At 42.7% G+C, this 18,819-nt stretch overlaps 1 protein-coding gene across 1 annotated transcript; it reads right to left on the bottom strand.

Annotated features, from left to right (window-relative positions):
* Nucleotides 1-7,522: 7,522 nt before the first annotated feature.
* On the bottom strand, nt 7,523-16,521 carry LOC136631337 (nicotinamide N-methyltransferase-like). The gene is made up of 3 exons (XM_066605596.1): nt 16,371-16,521; nt 12,376-12,580; nt 7,523-7,958 (listed from the first exon to the last, which is right to left on the bottom strand). Exons 1-3 carry the CDS (start codon nt 16,519-16,521, stop codon nt 7,523-7,525), a joined length of 792 nt encoding a protein of 263 aa, XP_066461693.1.
* Between the last annotated feature and the right edge of the window lie 2,298 nt (nt 16,522-18,819).

The following is an 18,819-nucleotide window of genomic DNA, read 5'->3' as shown; positions in this document are numbered from 1 at the left end:
AGTGTCTGCGGAGTGACCCCTACCCCCCTTTCTCCTCTGGAGTGCCCCCAGTCCAGGAACGTTAATGTACAGATAACGTGTAAGACCAGTTTCATCCTGAGTATCCTCCATGACCACTAAGCTCTAGTATACTTGTACTTAAAAGAATTGTACTTTGCATTTCCTTAAAAATTGTTTGCCACAGTTATTTCACTAAGTAAAGTTTATACCGGGCACTAAATGTTCCTAGGGATCCGAGGTACTATACACAAGTCACTGTGTTTATTCTCTGCCATGTAGCATACCGGTGAGTGGGAATGGTGGCGTCATGAGTGGTAAATACTACCACCTCACATCAACCTGTCTATTGGCATTCCCTATCCTAGAGGTGTCGAAGGTGGCCTGCAATCCTGTTTTGGCCTTGGCTACGTGTCATTACTCTGGGACCAGAGCCTGGTAAGTGCTGCCATGACAAGCCAACACTTAACCCTCCCAGCTCTACACGTTAGTCATGTTTCCGGGGTACCTATATGGGGTGTTGCAATGGGAGTCCTAGTCTTGAGATGATCAGTGGTCTCAGCGGTGAGACCCCCACAATCAGCAATTTATTTCCTATTTTGCGGATAAGGGATAACTTGAAATTTTGGTACATTCCATTTAAGAATGGGCCACGAATGTTTTACACTTGGAGACATTATTACAAGTTTGCATTATAATAAACGTGGCCATTCATGCTACAGCCTACTGCCTGTGTATAGTATCTAGGAGCAGGTAGGGATGCCAGTTGTCTAATTAAACCATACACTGCACTATTTGAGAAGCGTCTTACTGCCATGTGTGCCAAATATGTAGAGGACTAGTAATTATTAGGCAATTATAGTACCCGTGTTTCTGGTGGCGCAACACACCACTTACTAATATAATATAGTGAAAGGAATTAGAGTTGTAAACACACAGCTACTGTTTTAGGATGGGCTGGTTTAGGACCTGTAATGGCATCACCGTCTTTGCTTACATGCACGCGTCACACACACAGCTCTGCTACATGCACGTCACATACAGCACACACAGTTGTGCTACATGTTTCTATCATCACAGGTCCTGTCAGCTTACGGCTACTGTATGGCTCTGCAGGTTTTAAATAAAGTGAAGCACCTGTGATGAGTTCACTATCATGTGTCAGGGATGATGCTAAGAGCTGGTGGCTAATCACATGACAGTGATATCATCACAGGCCCTGTCAGAACATGGATTCTATCAGACTCTGCATGTTTTTATGCTTTAGGACTTGTGATTACGTCACTGTCATGTGATCATCAGTGGTGGAGGTCAGAGCCCAAGTCCTGATCACAGGTCCTGTGAGCATATGGCTGCTATCAGGCTCTGCATGTTTTATTTTTCTGTAGGCCCTGCAATGACATCACCCCCATGCAATCAGGGGCGGAGCAACTCACATGGAACACATGGACGGATAGACAAGTGGTCGTTAATACTTTGATTATTCCTTGTTTTGACCTTTGAGTGATTTGTGTGTTCTGTTTCCTGTATTGAACTGCTCTGTTTTGACTTGCCTGGCCACTCTTCTGACTCCTTCATAGGATCACAATCCCACCGTGCCTTACTTTTGCTATCTGACCATGTCTTATCTAATGGCTTTCCTGATTATTCCACCACACCACATCCCAGATCAGTCTGACCTATACTATTGAGCTTTGCTAGTCTGATAATATTCGCCTCATACCGGTATGTCCAAGTCATCTACATAAAGTTTCAGTTGTCATTTCCCTCTAGCAATCATATTTCAAAATCACCCTCATGTAATCTGGTAACACCTAGGCTAATCAAACACCAATGTTCCGGGGCTGGCTGACTACCTGAACTAAAAATCCAGTCAAGAGGGGCTCTACGGGTAAATAGTGCTGTCCAAAGATTTTTCTGTTATGTGTCTTAGGAACCATAAAATGACAGGTTTGTCACTGAGAAAGCATTACTGTTAGAGATGAGCGAGCACACTCGTCCAAGCTTGATGCTCATTCGAGTATTAGGGTACTCAAGATGCTCGTTACTCGAGACGAGCACCACGCGGTACTCGAGTCAATTTCATTCCCTTCCCCGCATGTCTAGCGCCATTTTCTAGCCAATAAACATGCAGGGAAGGCATTACCACTTCCTCCTGTGACGTGCCAGCCCTATCCCACCCCCCTGCAGTGAGTGGATGGTGAGATCAAGTGACCCCCGAGTACTTAAAGCGGTCCCGCCCGCGGCTCACCTCAGACACACGCTGGCAGAGATTAGGGAAAGTGCTGCTGCTCATTCAGGGATAGTGTTAGTGTAGGATCCAGTCCTCAAGAACCCCAACGGTCCTTCTTGGGGCTACTCTGACCGTGTGCATTACTGTGCATTATTGTGGCTGGCTGGGAGCAGTTTTGCACAAGTTTTTTTTTTTCATCTCGAGCTGTGCAGGCCATTTCAGCTATAGCATTCTCAGTCTGCAGTCTATTATACAGAGTATAGGGAAAGTACTGCTGCTGAGATAGGGAAAGTGTTAGTGTAGGATCCTGTCTACAAGAACCCCAACGGTCCTTCTTAGGGCTACATCTGCCGTGTACATTTTACTTGGTGGCTGCTGGGAGTTGTAGTGCTACCATTTTTGTATTACGCAGCTAGGCCTGTTTGCAGCCTTTCGTCATATTTTTTTCTGGCTGGAGTGTGCAGTAAAATACTGCTCTCACCGTGAAAGTGCACGCACATAATTCCTAGCCTGCAGCTGCCAACAAACGTATTTATACCGTTCTGGGTCTGCAGTGAATTAGACGCAGAGCGTTGGGCCACAGGCATTTCTAGAGGCAAAGCTGTTATATACGCTATACAGCCTGTATCGTCTGTGCAAAAAAACAAAATCTCCTTCTTAGGGCTACATCTGACCGTGTGCATTTTACTTGGGGCCTGCTGGGAGTTGTAGTGCTACCATTTTTGTATTACGCAGCTAGGCCTGTTTGCAGCCTTTCGTAAAAAATTTTTCTAGCCTGCAGCTGCCAACAAACTTATTTATACCATTCTGTGTCTGCAGTGAATTAGACAGCGGTCTCACTGCAAAACAGTACCGTAATATTACCGGGGCCACTGCAAAGTATTTCAGGTCAGCCGCTGTGCAGAACGTCCCACAATGCCATTTCCGTTGGTGGGGTTGAGATCACCGCAGTTACCAGCACTATCCACCGGCTTTAGAGTCTTCTCCCCCTCCACACAGCCTCTATAATCTACAAGTCTCTGCGAGCAGTAAATTACCCCTAGGTATCAGCACAAGACAGTGGGTTACTTTTTTCCTACTCACAGCATAGAGCCTCCGCTATCTACAAGTCTCTGCATGCGGTGAATTAAGACCCAGTTGTCAGTGCTGTACAGTGGGGTACCACCTATCTGGCACAAATACACTGACTGACTAGGGCATGAATTGTGGGCCGAGGCCAACATGTATTTTCTCTCGTGTTACCACAGTTATCCGCAGCACGGGTTTGGGCCAAACAAGAGGAGCGATACTGCACAAATGAGACGTTAACAGCTGCACTAGCATCGGAGTCCGCTCTATGCCCGCAATTGCTGAGTGTTTATGCAGAGGCCTATGTCCTCGGCGCAGTGAAAGTCTGCCATGTTTGGGCACTCTGATTTCTTCATGGTTCATGTCTTGGGGTTCCTTGGACTCACCTATGCTGTGGGTGCACACAGACTTCCCATAGCGGTGTTTTATCTGTCTGGCACAAATACACTGACTGACTTGGGTAGGGTGCAGAGTGCAGATGGCTTTCCCCTAGCGTTGTCAATGAGGTATCTGGCACCCAAACAGAATGAGTAGTGTGTGGACACATGGATTCCCCATTGCTATGTCACTCGCGGCACCTTGGGCCACACAAGGTGTTTGCTGGGACCGAGCCTGACCCAGGGCCCACTCACATACTTCCCAAACAGACTATAGCGGGTCCTGGTCATGGTTTCTTGGCCTTGTAATGCCACCTCCTCCTCCAGCTTGGGGTCATGGGATCAGCACTGGGCAACATGTATTCTCTCTCACGTTACCACAGTTATCCGCGGCACTGGTTTGGGCCAAACAAGAGGAGCGATACTGCACTAATGAGACGTTCACAGCTGCACTAGCATCGGAGTCCGCTTTATGCCCGTGATTGCTGAGGGTTTGTGCAGAGGCCTATGTCCTCGGCGCAGTGAAAATCTGCCATGTTTGGGCACTCTGATTTCTTCATGGTTCATGTCTTGGGGTTCCTTGGACTCACCCATGCTGTGGGTGCACACAGACTTCCCATAGCGGTGTTTTACCTGTCTGGCACAAATACACCGACTGACTTGGGTAGGGTGCAGAGTTCAGATGGCTTTCCGCTTGCGTTGTCGATGAGGTATCCAGCACCCAAACAGAATGAGTAGTGTGTGGACACATGGATTCTCCATTGCTATGTCACTCGCGGCACCTTGGGCCACACAAGGTGTTTGCTGGGACCGAGCCTGACCCAGAACCCACTCACATACTTCCCACACAGATTATTGCTGCATTGTGGAGATGTGTAGAAGTGCTGGGCTGGCACCTGAGTCCCCTTTATGCCCACGTTTGCGGCTCCTGACAATTTTGCGACGGAGGTGGCATGGGATTGGAATGATCGTACATCAATTTCTCATCGATTTTAAACAGCATTGTGGGCTATCGCCCCCCTTTCAAAGAGGCTCGCTGCCAGGCCCTGCCAACCCCCTGCAGTGTGTGCCTCCGGTTCCACCTCATCGCAGACGCACTTATAAATAGACATGAGGGTAGTGTGGCTATGAAGCGAGCGTGTGGCATGAGGACAGTTGAAGGCTGCTCAGGGAAACTTTTGTTTGCGCTGTGGACGCAGGGTCGTGCGGGGGATTGGGCAGCATGTAACCCAGGAGAAGAGGCAGCGGTGTCACCCGCAGGCAGTGATTGTCCTTGGTTGCAGGTAGTGTGGTGCTTGGCTAAGGTGTGCCTTGCTAATGAGGGTTTGTCCGAAGTAAAAATTGTTAGGGGGTGGGGGGACTCTTGCCCCCATTGTGGCTTAATAGTGGGACCTGGGAGCCTCAGATGCAGCCATGCATGCTGTCCCTGCCCTTCCCTATCCATTTATGTGGTGTTTCCATGACTTTCGGATGTTTTCCAGAGTTTTACAAGTCATGACCTATGCGGAGCATCGGTCATATACAAAAATGCTCGAGTCGTCCATTGACTTCAATGGGGTTCGTTACTCAAAACGAGCTCTCGAGCATCGCGGAAAGTTCGACTCAAGCAACGAGCACCCGAGCATTTTGGTGCTCGCTCATCTCTAATTACTTATTTATCAGGCATAAGACAAGGTGCTCTGATGACTGATAGTTAGCAAAATATGCCCAAACTTCTCCCATTAGCTTCATGGTTTTGCATTATAAGTTTTAACTTTGTAATATAAAAACTCTTCTGATAAATGGTCAGTAGTGAGTGTATAACTATATGCATTCCTTGTAAACCGTTCACTCTCCCCTGAATCATACTCACCGGGGAACATGTGTCAAGAGCAAGTATATTACATTAATTCAGGATGAGTGGTTGGGTAAGTCCCCTAGGTTGTTGAACTGCTTGGGTACCTCTTGTACCCAATGTGATTTAAAGGGATTCTCTAGCTTAAAAAAAAATTTGGTAATCTATCCTTAGGATAGGTCATGAATAGCTAATTGACAGCATTCTACATGCTCGGGACCCCTATTAATTAGCTGTTTGCCTGGCCACGTTCATGGCGTATGGAGCAAGGAAGCATGGTCACTTGCCTTCTTCATCCAGCTGTTCTCTGCTCAGCTGTTATAAAGCCGAGTGCTTCGAGCGGGGAATGCAGAACACAGCTGGACAGCTGAAGCAATAGTATCAGCTGTATTCTACTGTGAATTCCTGATAAGGCTCATCATGCTGAAAGACAATGATGAGCGACTGCTTAACGAAAACTGCACAATGTCAGTGCAGTTACACACAACAATTATGCTCAAAAGATGGCTTTTGAGTGAATTTTAAGCAATAATCATTGTGTCTAAATGGGCCTTAAGTCATCCATTTTTTTAAGAGCTGGAATACTCTTTAAACCTTCCATTACAATTGGTTGTAGGGAGATCTTTTAATGGATGACACTGCAGAAAAGCTTATGATATCAATGTAGGTTTTGAATGTTTTCCGCTTGGTAAGATTGAAATGACAAAATAAGTGAAAATTAACAAATTATTTTATTATTGCAATTGATTTATAAGGGCAAGGCAGCAAGCATATTGATTTTGTCAAAATTAATTGTAGCATTCATCTATTTCTTTTACATGTTTTGCATAACAGTATCACATAAAGAAAACATTAAATAATGCATGTAAAAGAAATGCATTTACTTATTGAGTTAATGAGTAATCTGAAAATTATCTCTTCTTAATAATTTCCTAGAGGGTTGAGACTTGGACCTCGTTCACACGAGCGCTGTTTTCGTGCATTAGAGGTGCCTGAAAGAGCGCTTCTATAAGAACCAATGGTTTCCTATGGAAGCGTTCACATTAAGGAATTTTAGATTTACTAAATGTTAGGAGATAGGACATGTGACTGCAAAGCTCGCATCTAAGGTCCATGGCGTGAGAAAAATAGGACCTGAACTTTTTTTTTGTGCGTGATGTGCAGAATTTTCCATCAACTCCAATGGGGGCTGGAGTTTATGGAAACTCCTGCGCAGGAAAATGAGATTACAAATCTCATAAGGATGATCTGCCGACAGAAGGAATTCCCCGCTGCTTACAGCGGGAGATTTAAAACATTATTCCCAGAAAACATTTTAAATGTCCAATTGTAAACTCCTGTTATTTCCAAAGGGGATGCGGGGACATCCCGAGGGTTCCCTTAAATCCCGCTGGGACTAACATGAATTTACAGCAAGAAATTTAAAATATGCTTCTGGGCAGCATGTTTTAAATGACTTGCTGTAAGCAGCTGGGAATTCCTCCATCCTTGCTATTGGGCAATTGCCCAGCAGCAGGGGGCAGTAGGGAACTCCCCCCACCTCTCTCCCCTATGGCAGGGAGAGAGGGGGGGCAGGGTTACAGGGCTTCCCTGAGAGTCTTGGAAGAGAGGGCAGGGCGAGAGTGATCCACCCTCTAGCCCCACCCCCATTTTTTGCTATAGGGAATTCGTGTGGGAAGCCCTATAGCCCCACCCCACTCTCTAGTCCCACTCACTGTATATTTACTATGGGGATATTCCTTGAGGATCCCCATAGCAGGAAGAGAGAGAAAGTTAATCCCCCAAAACAGGGAGAGAGAGAGGGGCTATGGGAGTTTAACCCCTCTCTCTACTCCGTTTAAGCGCAGCTGCTCCAGTGAACAGCTGCCCGTTCACGCGATTGTTAGTGCAGCATAGGCGCGATTCTTTCACGCAACTATACTACGCTAAAACTATGCTTGTGTGAACGACACCTTATTTGAACTTGGTAAGGAAAATAACTCACTTATCATGAGCTACAAGTGTTTAATCAGCTCATTGATTCTTAGGTTTACGGGCATGGACAAAGTAAAAACTATCATAATCACTTATGTCCATCCTTGACTTATCATTCCGTGGAGTCACTTTTACTTTTACAATTTCATACCCGGCCTCTTTGAAGGCCTTTTCCAGGTCATCCTTAGTTAAAAACAGACAGGAAAACCATTTATTACCAACATAGTAGAAGGTACAGTTAAGAACACTCTGAATTATAATGTGACCTCCGGGTTCAAGTAACTCCTGAAACTTTTTCAGTGTATTGGTGAAATCTTCCAGGTCTCTACATGGAGCTTCTAAGCAGAGACAGCTAATCAGACAGTCAGCTTCTGGCATGGGCACAGGGTCATATGGTTTCTTTGCAAGCGCATCACACTTCAAGACTTTTGTCACTTTTCTCCTGAGTATTTCTTCTTTTCTCTCTAAATTATCACTGTCAAAAAAGTCATTGGACAAATGGATGATTCTCTCTATTCGTTTCACAATCAGCTCAGTTAATAAGTTGTGCAAACTTGCAGAACTACATATCTCAAACTATAAGGTGCAAACTATGCAAGTTTCATTATTTAACTACTTTCTCCATCCTTCTCCCAAATGGACATCTGGCTTTGTAAACCAAGTGCTATGGTAAGGAAATCTAATTTCATTTCAGTCACATAGTTAAACAAAGCTATATTGCATTAACCCCTTCAGTTGCGGGTTTCTTACCACCCTGTCAGACCCACCAGTCGCGTTCCTAGAGCCATAACTTTTTACTTTTTCCATTGACACAGCCATATTAGGGCTTGTTTTTTGTGGGACAAGTTGTGTTTTTTGTTGGCATCATTTTTGGGAATATATAACTTTTGTAAAAAATGTGTAGGGATATTGGGGGGAAAAAAAAAATCTGCATTTGTCTTTTGGATTTCATTTTTACGGCGTTCAGTGTGCAGAATAAATAATGTGATACCATTATTCTCTGAGTCAACACAATTCCGGCGATATCAAGTTTATGCAGTTTTTTTATGTTTTGCTATTTTTTTACATTTAAAACATTTTTTTTTCTAAAAGGTTTACTTTTGTGTCACCACATTCCAAAAGCCGTATTGATTTAATTTTTCCATTGCCAGAGCTCTAGAAGACCTTGTTTTTTTGTGGGATAAACTCTAGTCTTCATATAATTTTTAGGAATGTGTAAATTTTTGATCGCTTTTTATCCCATTTTTTTTCTAGGGGCAGGATTAACAAAATCTGTAATTCTTGCATATTTTTTATTTTATCTTTCATTGCATTCTCTGAGCAGTATAAATAATATATTAAGTAATTCTACAGGCCGGTACGGTTATGCCAATACCAAATTGTAATAGTTTTTTACTTTTTCATTCCTTTTTCACATTAAAAAAAAAAAAAATATATATATATATATATATATATATATATATATATTTATTTTTTTTATTTTTTTTTTTATCGCTGAATTCAAAGACCCCTAGCATTTTAATTTTTTTGTGCGACATTGAAACAAAACGCACTGAAAGATTGTGGAATGTTGTTTTTTTTTTTTATTTTACTTCAATTAGAGTTTTCTAAAAGTTTTTTTTTCATACATTATATGGTACTCTAAATGGCAGCATTGAAAAATTCAATTTGTCCCGCAAAAAACAAGCCCTCATACAGCGACGTTGATAAATAAATTAAGGGGTTAGGGCGAGCACCCACTGGCGTTTTTTTACCTGCGTTTTGCGTTTTGCGTTTTGCGTTTTTCCTGCACAGGCATAGAGATAACATGTGTTCCTGTCCACTGGCGTTTTTTTTGCGTTGCGTTTGCGTTTTTAACATAGGAACTGTCAGTTGCATATGTGTCCTTATTTTTCTCCATGGAAATTAATGGAAAAGCCGCGAAAACGCTGCGTTTTTTCCCGCGGAAAACGCAAACGCCAGTGGGTGCTCGCCCTTATGCTTTTTTAAATGGGAGGAGGGGAAAAAAAGGGGCCGCGTCATTAAGGGGTTAAATAATGTACTAACTTCCTTCTCTGGGTCATTGCGAACGCAGGGATACCATATGTAATTTTGCTTTTAATTTTTTACAAAGTAAAGGGAGAAAAGTGAGGTTTTGTAATTTTTATTCTTATTTTTTTATAATTTGTTTACTATTTTTTAACTTTTTTTAAATTTCTGTCCCTTTAGGGGACTTGCATAATACTTTTTATTATTCTAATACTCTGCTATGCTGAGGCATAGCAGGGTATTAGTCAGGCTATGACGCTCAGACCGAGTACGGTACTGTCCTACTGTCCTGGAAAACCTGCAGCATGTCTTTATATGTCCCATATCACAGGATAGCACTGCATCTTGTTAGTTGCTTATAGATTATGGGGGCACTGCTGGTGTTAATCTGTGCTGGCTGATGTTACCTCAGGATCTGAATGGGCGAGTGTACAATGGGAAGTAGGGGAACCGTGTCTATGGGCTAAGCTTCCTTCACGTTGATACAAACTAAATGGATGTGTGCAGTCTAAGGGCGAGCACCCACTGGCGTTTGCGTTCTCCGCGGGAAAAAACGCAGCGTTTTCGCCACGTTTCTCGCGTTTTTTCCGCGCGTTTTTCCGCGCGTTTTTCGCGGCGTTTTCGCGGCGTTTTCCGTTAATTTCCATTGACATTCATGGGTGCATTGGGAGAAAAATAGGGACACATATGCAACTGACAGTTCCTATGTTAAAAACGCAAACGCAACGCAAAAAAAACGCCAGTGGACAGGAACACATGTTATCTCTATGCCTGTGCAGGAAAAACGCAAAACGCAGGTAAAATAACGCCAGTGGGTGCTCGCCCTAAATGATAAAGGTAAAAACCATTCTGGTTAACATTCAAATGTCACAGTAGTGTCCTAGAGGTAGAAACTATGACTGGTGTCAGAGTTCACATTAAATAAAAATGGATTTAACAATAACAGTTTATCAGGAGGGAACATAGAGGAGTGGAGAAATATATTGCTAGACAGTAAGGTAGTACTGGATGGATGGTTTCAAAAGAAAATTAAAAGCTTGGTTAGAAACGGGAGGTCAAAATCAATTGAAAATGGGTCATCAATAGGAAGTCAGGACATTTTTACAATTGACTTCCCCATATTCCGAGGAAGGGACTTTTTATTTGTATAGCGCCAAGTTATTCTGCAGTGCTTCCATTTTACCGACCTCAGAGGGATGGAGGGCTAAGTCAACCTTGAGCCGGCAACCTGAACCATGTGGTGGGGATTGAACCCACAACCTTTAGGTTGCGAGTGAGAGCTTAGGACTGCATTTCTGCTGCCTTAACAGTCTGCACCACACATGACCCACATTGTTAAGCTGCAGATACCTTCATATACCCTTTTTTAACACATTTGAGCCTATTTCATGAGGATAACAGGTCCCCTGCATGTGATGGTTTGTTTACATAATTGATTTGCAGTCCATTGTAGTTTCTGGTCTGCTATGGCTTCATTTTGCAAACTACATAGCACTGGCATCTCAGTCAGCTTGTGAAAGTGTCCACTACACCTCCCTCATACTTATCAAGTCTGCCAACTGCACCTCTCAGTGCCATCTTGGAATCCACTGTGCACCACACTATATTACTCTCTCCTAGCAAAATTATTTGGACATCTCTATCAGTAGAATAGATTGTGTTTTGTTAGCATGCTAGATGTCCTAAACCATGCCACATAAGATGCAGACCCTTGGGGGTATCAGCCACAGTTTGAGATAGCAACTCCATGTTATTGGATATATGGGTTATGCCCCTGCACACAAGGTGCAATGCATTGACCTGTCTATGATAGTGCAAGGAGCCAATGAGCATTGTCATTGGCCAGTTGAGCAATGGAAGAATGTTCTATGGAGTGATGAATCACGCTACTCCATCTTCAAATCAGATGGACAAAACTGGGTGTGGAGGATCCTGGGGATCACCTTTTGCCTCAGTGTGTTGTGTCTACAATTAAGTACAACAGATGTTCCATTGTGGTCTGGGGATGTTTTATGTGGCATGATCTCAGTCTGTTGGTAATAATGGCAAGAACCATAAGTACAGAGGTGTACCTTGACATTCTAGAGAATAGACTTGTATAGAAAGGCGTGTGCACAGAACTCTGAAAGTATCAGATTTTTTTGCTGCATGCACAATTTAGGGGACACAATGCTGGATCGCATTAGCGGTCATCTGGCTCTCTATCACATCATCTAACAGCACCATACCTTAGTTTATTGTGTTGTGGGGATTATGCCAGGTTCCTTTAAGTATGTGTGGTACAAACTTGTATGCTTTGAATCATGCATGTTCTGTACCTGAAAACATTTCTGGCGCCAACTACTGAAGGGGCTGGAAGGAATCATCAAAACTGAAATGTATGTGACATTAGTGGAAGCCATAAAACCTGAGGTGGTGGCATCACATGACCCATGGAGCAATCAAAAAATCGGTGGCGATTCTAAAATGTATGCAGTATTTCCCCGAATATAGCACACTGTCTTATATAAATTTTTGCCCCAAAAGAGACACATTGTCTTATTTTTGGGAGGTGTCTTGATACTCACCTAGCAGGCAGTGTTTGGGTCCCTTGAACTGGTCTCTGTCACTGCTACAGTGTAGTCCTGAATGCCAACAGAGCATTTATTCCTGGTAGCGGGCTTGAATACCCTGCCTCCAGCAAGCAATTTGCATGTAGTGTAGCTAGGGCTTATTTTGGGATAGGGCTTCTTTTCAGGAAAACATGGTAAGTATATGGCAAAGTGGCCTGTTTTTGATGCTGTAGAGAATTTTGGTATTTTGTGTAAAAAAAAAATCCCTTTAACTTTTTTGTGTACATTTTACTAGTTTTCTATTTTACGTACCTGTTACTTTCCAGTTCACACACATATTTGACAATATGAGTCCAGTCTAAGGCATCTGGGTCTTTTCTTAGCCACTTCTCCAGTTGTGCTCGATTTTGCTCAAGAAAATCAGAGGTTATGATATTGTTGAACACTTCACAAGCAGAGAGCAGATGGTAAATTGTGGGCCCAGCTCCAAAGTCAATTAGTAAGTCTCCTTTTACACCTCCTTAAGAATGAAACACATTTGAAAATAAAGAATATTATTGATGAAAATGAACAACAATTATGTTTGAGGGCTTCAACAGACAAGCGCATGAACAAATAAGCTTGCTATAAAGGAATCCATTTGTTTATGAGGTTTGGAGTTGGCCATAATCAGGCTGATACACGTGTCTGCATGTGGTACTGTAATTTTTGTGTTCGAAAGGCCAATCACACACACATATGATACTCTTTCTGTGGAAAAGAATGGCTATTTAAAGTCTAATAAGGGCCAGCTGTATTTTTTACCCTGTGTTTTACGAGGGTCACATCTTTCCCCTTGCTTTTTTTAACTTCACATAGACTTCTATGGCAGCTTTCTCGATTAAAACGCAGAAAAAATAGCAATCCTTATATATATAGCGACAGCATATTCTGCAGCGTTTGCAAAGCAGGTGTAACAGAAACAAAACCACAGTTACGTCTAGCAATCAGCTGATGGAGACAGTAGGGGTGAGGGTTCTGCTCCAACAAGCTTACATACTACAAATAGTGGGGTGATACAGGTGGTAAAGAGGCTGGAGCTGTGCACGGTAAGGAGAGGTGAAGAGTCTAGGATGCTATACACATAGACAATGGTCAAATTGAGCGCATAGTGGCCGAATCGATATGACTGTAGGGGGGAGGTTGATGACGGCTTGCAGGGATTGCAATTAGTAGGACAGGGAGCATGTTATCAGGGGAAAGTAAAGAGGAGTTTAGTTTAGGAGATATGGTATGCCTTCATGAAAAGATGTGCTTTTGAGGCTACCTGAAATGGTGTGTGTTAGGGATTGCATGGATAGTTTGGGGTAGCGCATTAGTGAGGACAGGTGCTGCCCTGGATGAGTTTTTGAGGTGGGAATGGGAGTTTTCAGTTAAAGGGGCACTTAATCTGATTTCATTGGCAGAAGAGGGCGCCGGCTAGATGGTGGATTGAGGTGAGGGATACAATAGGGGGCTGCACGATGCTATGGAGAGCTTTATGGATGAAGGTAGGGAGTTTGAATTGAATCCTATATTTAACGGGCAGCCAGTGTAGTGACTGGTATAGGGCAGAGTCATCCACGTAGCAGCTGGACAAGAAGATGAGCCTGGTTGAAACATTCAGTATAGATTGCAAAGGGGAGAGCCTGGTGCATGGGAGGCCAATCAGCAGCGAGTTGCAGTAATTGCGCCATGAGTGGATGAGAGAAACAGGGAGTGTTTGTAGCATGTCCACATTGAGGAAAAGGTGGACTTTTGCAATGTTGTTGAGGTGCAGGTGACACATTGGGGCAAGGAATGGATTACAGGGATAAGGAAAGATCAGAGTCAAATATAACCCCAAGACAGTGGGCGAGCTGTCTGGGAGTTATGGTGGTGCCACACATGAAGATGGAGGAGTCAGGATGAGGTTGGTTAGCAGAGACGAAAATATGAGTAGGTTAGATTTTGAGAGCTTTAGTTTTAGGTATAGAGAATACATTGTATTAGAGACAGTGGACAGTCAGTGGCATTCTGTAGGAATGGTGCTGTGATGTCACAGGAGGAGGTGTATAACTGGGTGTCGTCAGCATAGATATGGTACTGATGGCCAAATCTCCTGATGGTTTGTTCAATATGGGCTATGTAGATAGAGAAGAGGAGGGGGCCAAGGACTGATCCCTGGGGGACCCCAAAGGGGAAGAGGAGAGGACGTAGAGCCTGCAAAGGATGCACTAAATGAGCGGTCAGATAAGTAGGAGGAGAACCAAGAGCATTTTCCTTTAGACTGATGGAGTTAAGCATATTGAAGAGCAGTTTGTGGTCAACAGTGTCAAATGCTGCAGAGAGGTCGTGGAGGATAAGTAGTGAGTAGCCACCCCCTCGATTTAGCTGTCAGGAGGTTGTTTGACACTTTTGTAAGGGCAGTTTCTGTTGATTGTACAGAGTGGAAGACAGACTTTAGGAGGTCAAGAAGAGTTTTCTGAGAGATGGCTTGTAAGGAGGGAGTAGACTAGGCATTCTAATAATTTGAAGATGAAGGGGAGACCTGAGATGGGTCAGTAGTTGGCAGCATAGGATGAATTAAGAGGCAAATTCTTTAGCGGGGGGGGGGGGGGGGGGGGATATGATAGTATCTTTGAATGATGAGAGGAAAATGCCAAAGGTCAGAGAGAGGTTGAATATAGTGGTGAGGTGGAAGGTGAAAACTGGGGAGAGAGACCTGAGGAGGTGTGAGGGAAGAAGGTCGCTAGCGCAGATGGTGGGGTGAGCTGAGCAAAACAATCTGGAGCACTCTTCCTCTATTGTTGGTCTGAGTACAGAGAGTGAGCAAGAGCTAGACGCAGTACTGACAAGACCAGGGTCAGGGCTAGTCTGGGATTGGGTGGTCATTTCTTGATGGATGTCATTTATTTTCTTTATGAAGTAACCAGCCAGCTCCTCAACACTGAGATCCATTATGAGGGCTGCAATTTAGGGCTCAGAAGGGAGTGAAAAGTGTCAAAGAGTTGTTTAGGGTTGTGAGATAGTGAGGAGACGAGAGAGGTTAAATAGACTTGCCTGGCATGGTGGAGGGCTAGGTTGTAGGTTCTGAGCATGAATTTGAAGTCGAGAAAGTCTGTAGACTGTGACTTTCTCTACAGCCGTTCAGCACATCTGAATAGAGCAAGTCCTATTTTCCTCGCGAGCAGGAATTGCGTGCGATAACAAGATCATAAAAAAAGAACCCATTTAATTCAATGGGTTCTATTCATCACATTTAACTGGTGTGATTTGCAATGGAAATGGGATAACTTCAAATTCTGTTACAACCCGCATTCGTAGTCCCAGAGCAAAACTAGTGACTACTATGCTTGTTCCCTTCATGCCAAAGTGAGTGACATTGGCAGATCTGCAGTGAGAGAACCCCAACAAACAACTCTGCTTCCTGGAATCCTATGAGTGTGACATTTGGGAACAGCTAGCTGAGTGGACTTGGGAATTAAAGGAGTTGTCCAGAGTTAGAAAAACATTGCTACTTACTTCCAAACACAGCACCACCCTGAGAGGGAAATATATACATTTGTAGGTAGAAAATACGAAAAAAAAAAAAAATATATATATATATATATATATATATAGTCTTTCTTTTTATACGTATACTAATTCTATTTTTCTATACATACTAATTCTATGCTATAGTACAAAAACTTAATATGTAGCCTTAAAAATCATATCAGATATGCCAAGGCTTTGTAAGGCGAAGAAAAATGTATCTTGAAAACCACAAGGAGGAACAAAATGCAAAGGCCGCATGCTTGGCTGTTTTCCCAGAAGCACCTTATCTAAGATAACGAATGCTTATGTGACTAACACTGCCTCAGGCGGAACTGCAGACATATGGTTATGCGATGGATTTGAGCCAATGAGACCATTACACATTCCTAGTGACGTGACGTGACCAAAGGGTATAAGACCCCATGTAATCTGTAATAAAGTGTGCAGTTACTCCCCGTGTGAGGAACTATACCAGACCTCCGTGTGTGGTGTTTTTTATTTACCACCGGCAACGGGGCATTGGGGTGGGCCTGATTGGTGCTGTACGCAGAATTTCACTGACAACCCTTTTCTGTGGGTCATGACTGATATTACACCTCAATTCCCATTTACTTCAGTGTTTCTGAGCTGCAATACCACACACAACCCTATGGACAAGAATAGTACTGTATTTGAAAGAAAAAAGGCATGTTTTTCTAACCCTGGACAACCTCTTAAGATTCAATTCTATTATGTATTTTTATATTACAGATTAATTGTTGTATTTTTACCTGAAGTAAAGGTTTCATGAAGATTCTTTAAAACAAAATCAGTCCATTCTCCAAAAAGAAGCCCTTTTCCTGGAGCATAGTAAGTGTTGAAGTAATCAATGGGACTAAATTCCTTAATGTAAGTTTCCTGTTTGGTGTATGGTGAATTCATAATGTCACCTGCTCCTGTGGTAGATCTGTTAGTACAGGGAAATGTTACTCTATTTATACTGCTGTTCCTATGATATCAGCACAGATAGTGTTCCAAATCTCACAGCTTGGCATCAACATAGTCATGTAATGAGAAGCCTCGGATTTAGCATGTTTCTATATAATATTTCAAATGGAAAACATTGGTAGTTATATAATGAACTTAACCCTAGATAAACAGCTGTGGTTAAAAATACAAACACAACACCTACACAGTGTTATACACTGGTTTTAGGTGTATTGGTGAAGTTCCAGTTCCTTCAAACTAATTTGGTCAAAACTGAACTTTTTGCTAAAATTCTGCAATCTGGATGATTCATACTTTTCAAAAGTCCCCTCATTTCTAATAATGACCATTGAAATGAAAATACATTTCTATCACAGCCTTAATGGCTGCTATCATGGTCGCTTAGACTGACAAACATCTTTATATATTTGTAACCAATTGTTCTGGCCATAAAGGCCAATCTATACACACTGTTTAAGCTCCATCCTGATGAATCTATCTATATGCATTTCATTGTGGAAACGTCTTGATGGGGGAAGGAGCATTAGGAAACAATAGATTAGATTTCCAGCAATAGGTTTGAAGCTCCACATAAGAGCTTGTAGCATGACAGCATAGTGCATTTTTGGTATCTCCATTTATAAGATAACATGAATATAGGTAGTTGGTCTTTCATATGCTGGGTTATTTACCCTCTCCGAGCATAATAAGCACCTTAACATCCTAATCATATATGAAGCTAGCTCTGGGCCATACAGTCTGCGCCTCTTCATGGAAGGTCACCTTTGCATTATTTGTCAAGGATTATTTACAGCCAATTGTGAGGTTGATTTAATGTGAGGTAGATTGTGGTTCAAGCCATCACTACTTAATCTATCTAGGACTACATAAACATTCACAATAAATCAGGGTATGTGTGACTATAAGGGCGTTTAATAATCTAAAGGCCATTTAAGCTATTAGGCAATCTTGGTAACTGAGTGGGGGTATCTAAATAAATAGTAGGTAATTTAACAAGTGTTTATGGGGATTTTATTATCCCTAATGACCTATATCTGTTTTTCTGTATCTATATACAATCGTGTACAGTGGACCCACCGTGCTAAATAAAAGCACCACCAAATATCAAATGAGATACAGAGTGATAAAGTAAACTCTCCACTAAATGTCACCAATTTAATCCAGGAGGAAGTGCAGATTCACTTTGAAAAGATTCAAATTGGCAAATCGTGAGGTCCAGATAGCATATACCACTGGGTTCTAAGTAAATTTAGTAATGTCATTGACAGACCATTGTTTCTTATATTTAAGGATTCTATAGAGACAGGGACTGTTTCACTAGATTGGTGCATCGCCAACGTAGTGCTAAAACTCAAAAAGAAGAGAAAAATTAAATCTCGAAACTACAGGCTGGTAAGTCATACTTCTATTGAGGGTAAAATATTTGAAGGGTTGCAAAGAGATGCTATCCTGGAATACCCTAAGAAAAATAGCAGTATAACTCCTGCACTCCGCAGCGGGTTGGACCAGATGGCCCTGGAGGTCCCTTCCAACTCTACCATTCTATGATTCTATATCAATATGGGTTTATGAGGGGTCGCTCCTGTTAAACCAATCTAATCAGCTTCTTTGAGGAGGTAAGTTCTAGACTGGACCAAGGAGAGCCATTGGATCTTGTGTGTCTGGTCTTTCCAAAGGGTTTGATACTGCGCCGCATAACAGGTTTGTATATAAAATAAGAATACTTCGTCTTGGTGAGAATGTGTATAAGTGGGTAAGTAACTGGCTCAATTCTGGAAAGCAAAGGGCGGCTATTAATGGTACATACTCTAACTGGGTCACAGTTACTAGTGAGTTACCACTGGGGTCAGTATTTGGCCCTATTCTTTTTTAATATATTTATTAATGACCTGGTAGAGGGATTACATAGTAAAATATTAATATTTGCAGAGGATACAAAACTATGTAAAGTAATTAACACAAGAGAGGACAGAATGCAGTTGCAATAGCATCTCTATCAGTTGGGGAATTTGGTAGAAAACTGGCAAATGAGGTTTAATCCTTAAGGACCAAGCACAGTAAATATACAGCCCTTGGCCCTGGGCTTTATTTCTGGCTAATAGCACTAGTGTGGCAGAGGATTAAAGATTCTGCTCCTGCAATCAAGCAGAAGCAGGTCTCGTCCTCAGGTGTCAGACACAGCCGAGGATGCAGGGGAGAAGGGAGAAGTGTTTTTTTAACTGCTTCTGCCTT

This window comes from Eleutherodactylus coqui, chromosome 6, assembly GCF_035609145.1.
Source record: "Eleutherodactylus coqui strain aEleCoq1 chromosome 6, aEleCoq1.hap1, whole genome shotgun sequence".
NCBI classification, from domain to species: domain Eukaryota; kingdom Metazoa; phylum Chordata; class Amphibia; order Anura; family Eleutherodactylidae; genus Eleutherodactylus; species Eleutherodactylus coqui.
Note: the sequence above shows the minus strand (reverse complement) of the source record. Positions and strands in the feature narration are given on the sequence as shown.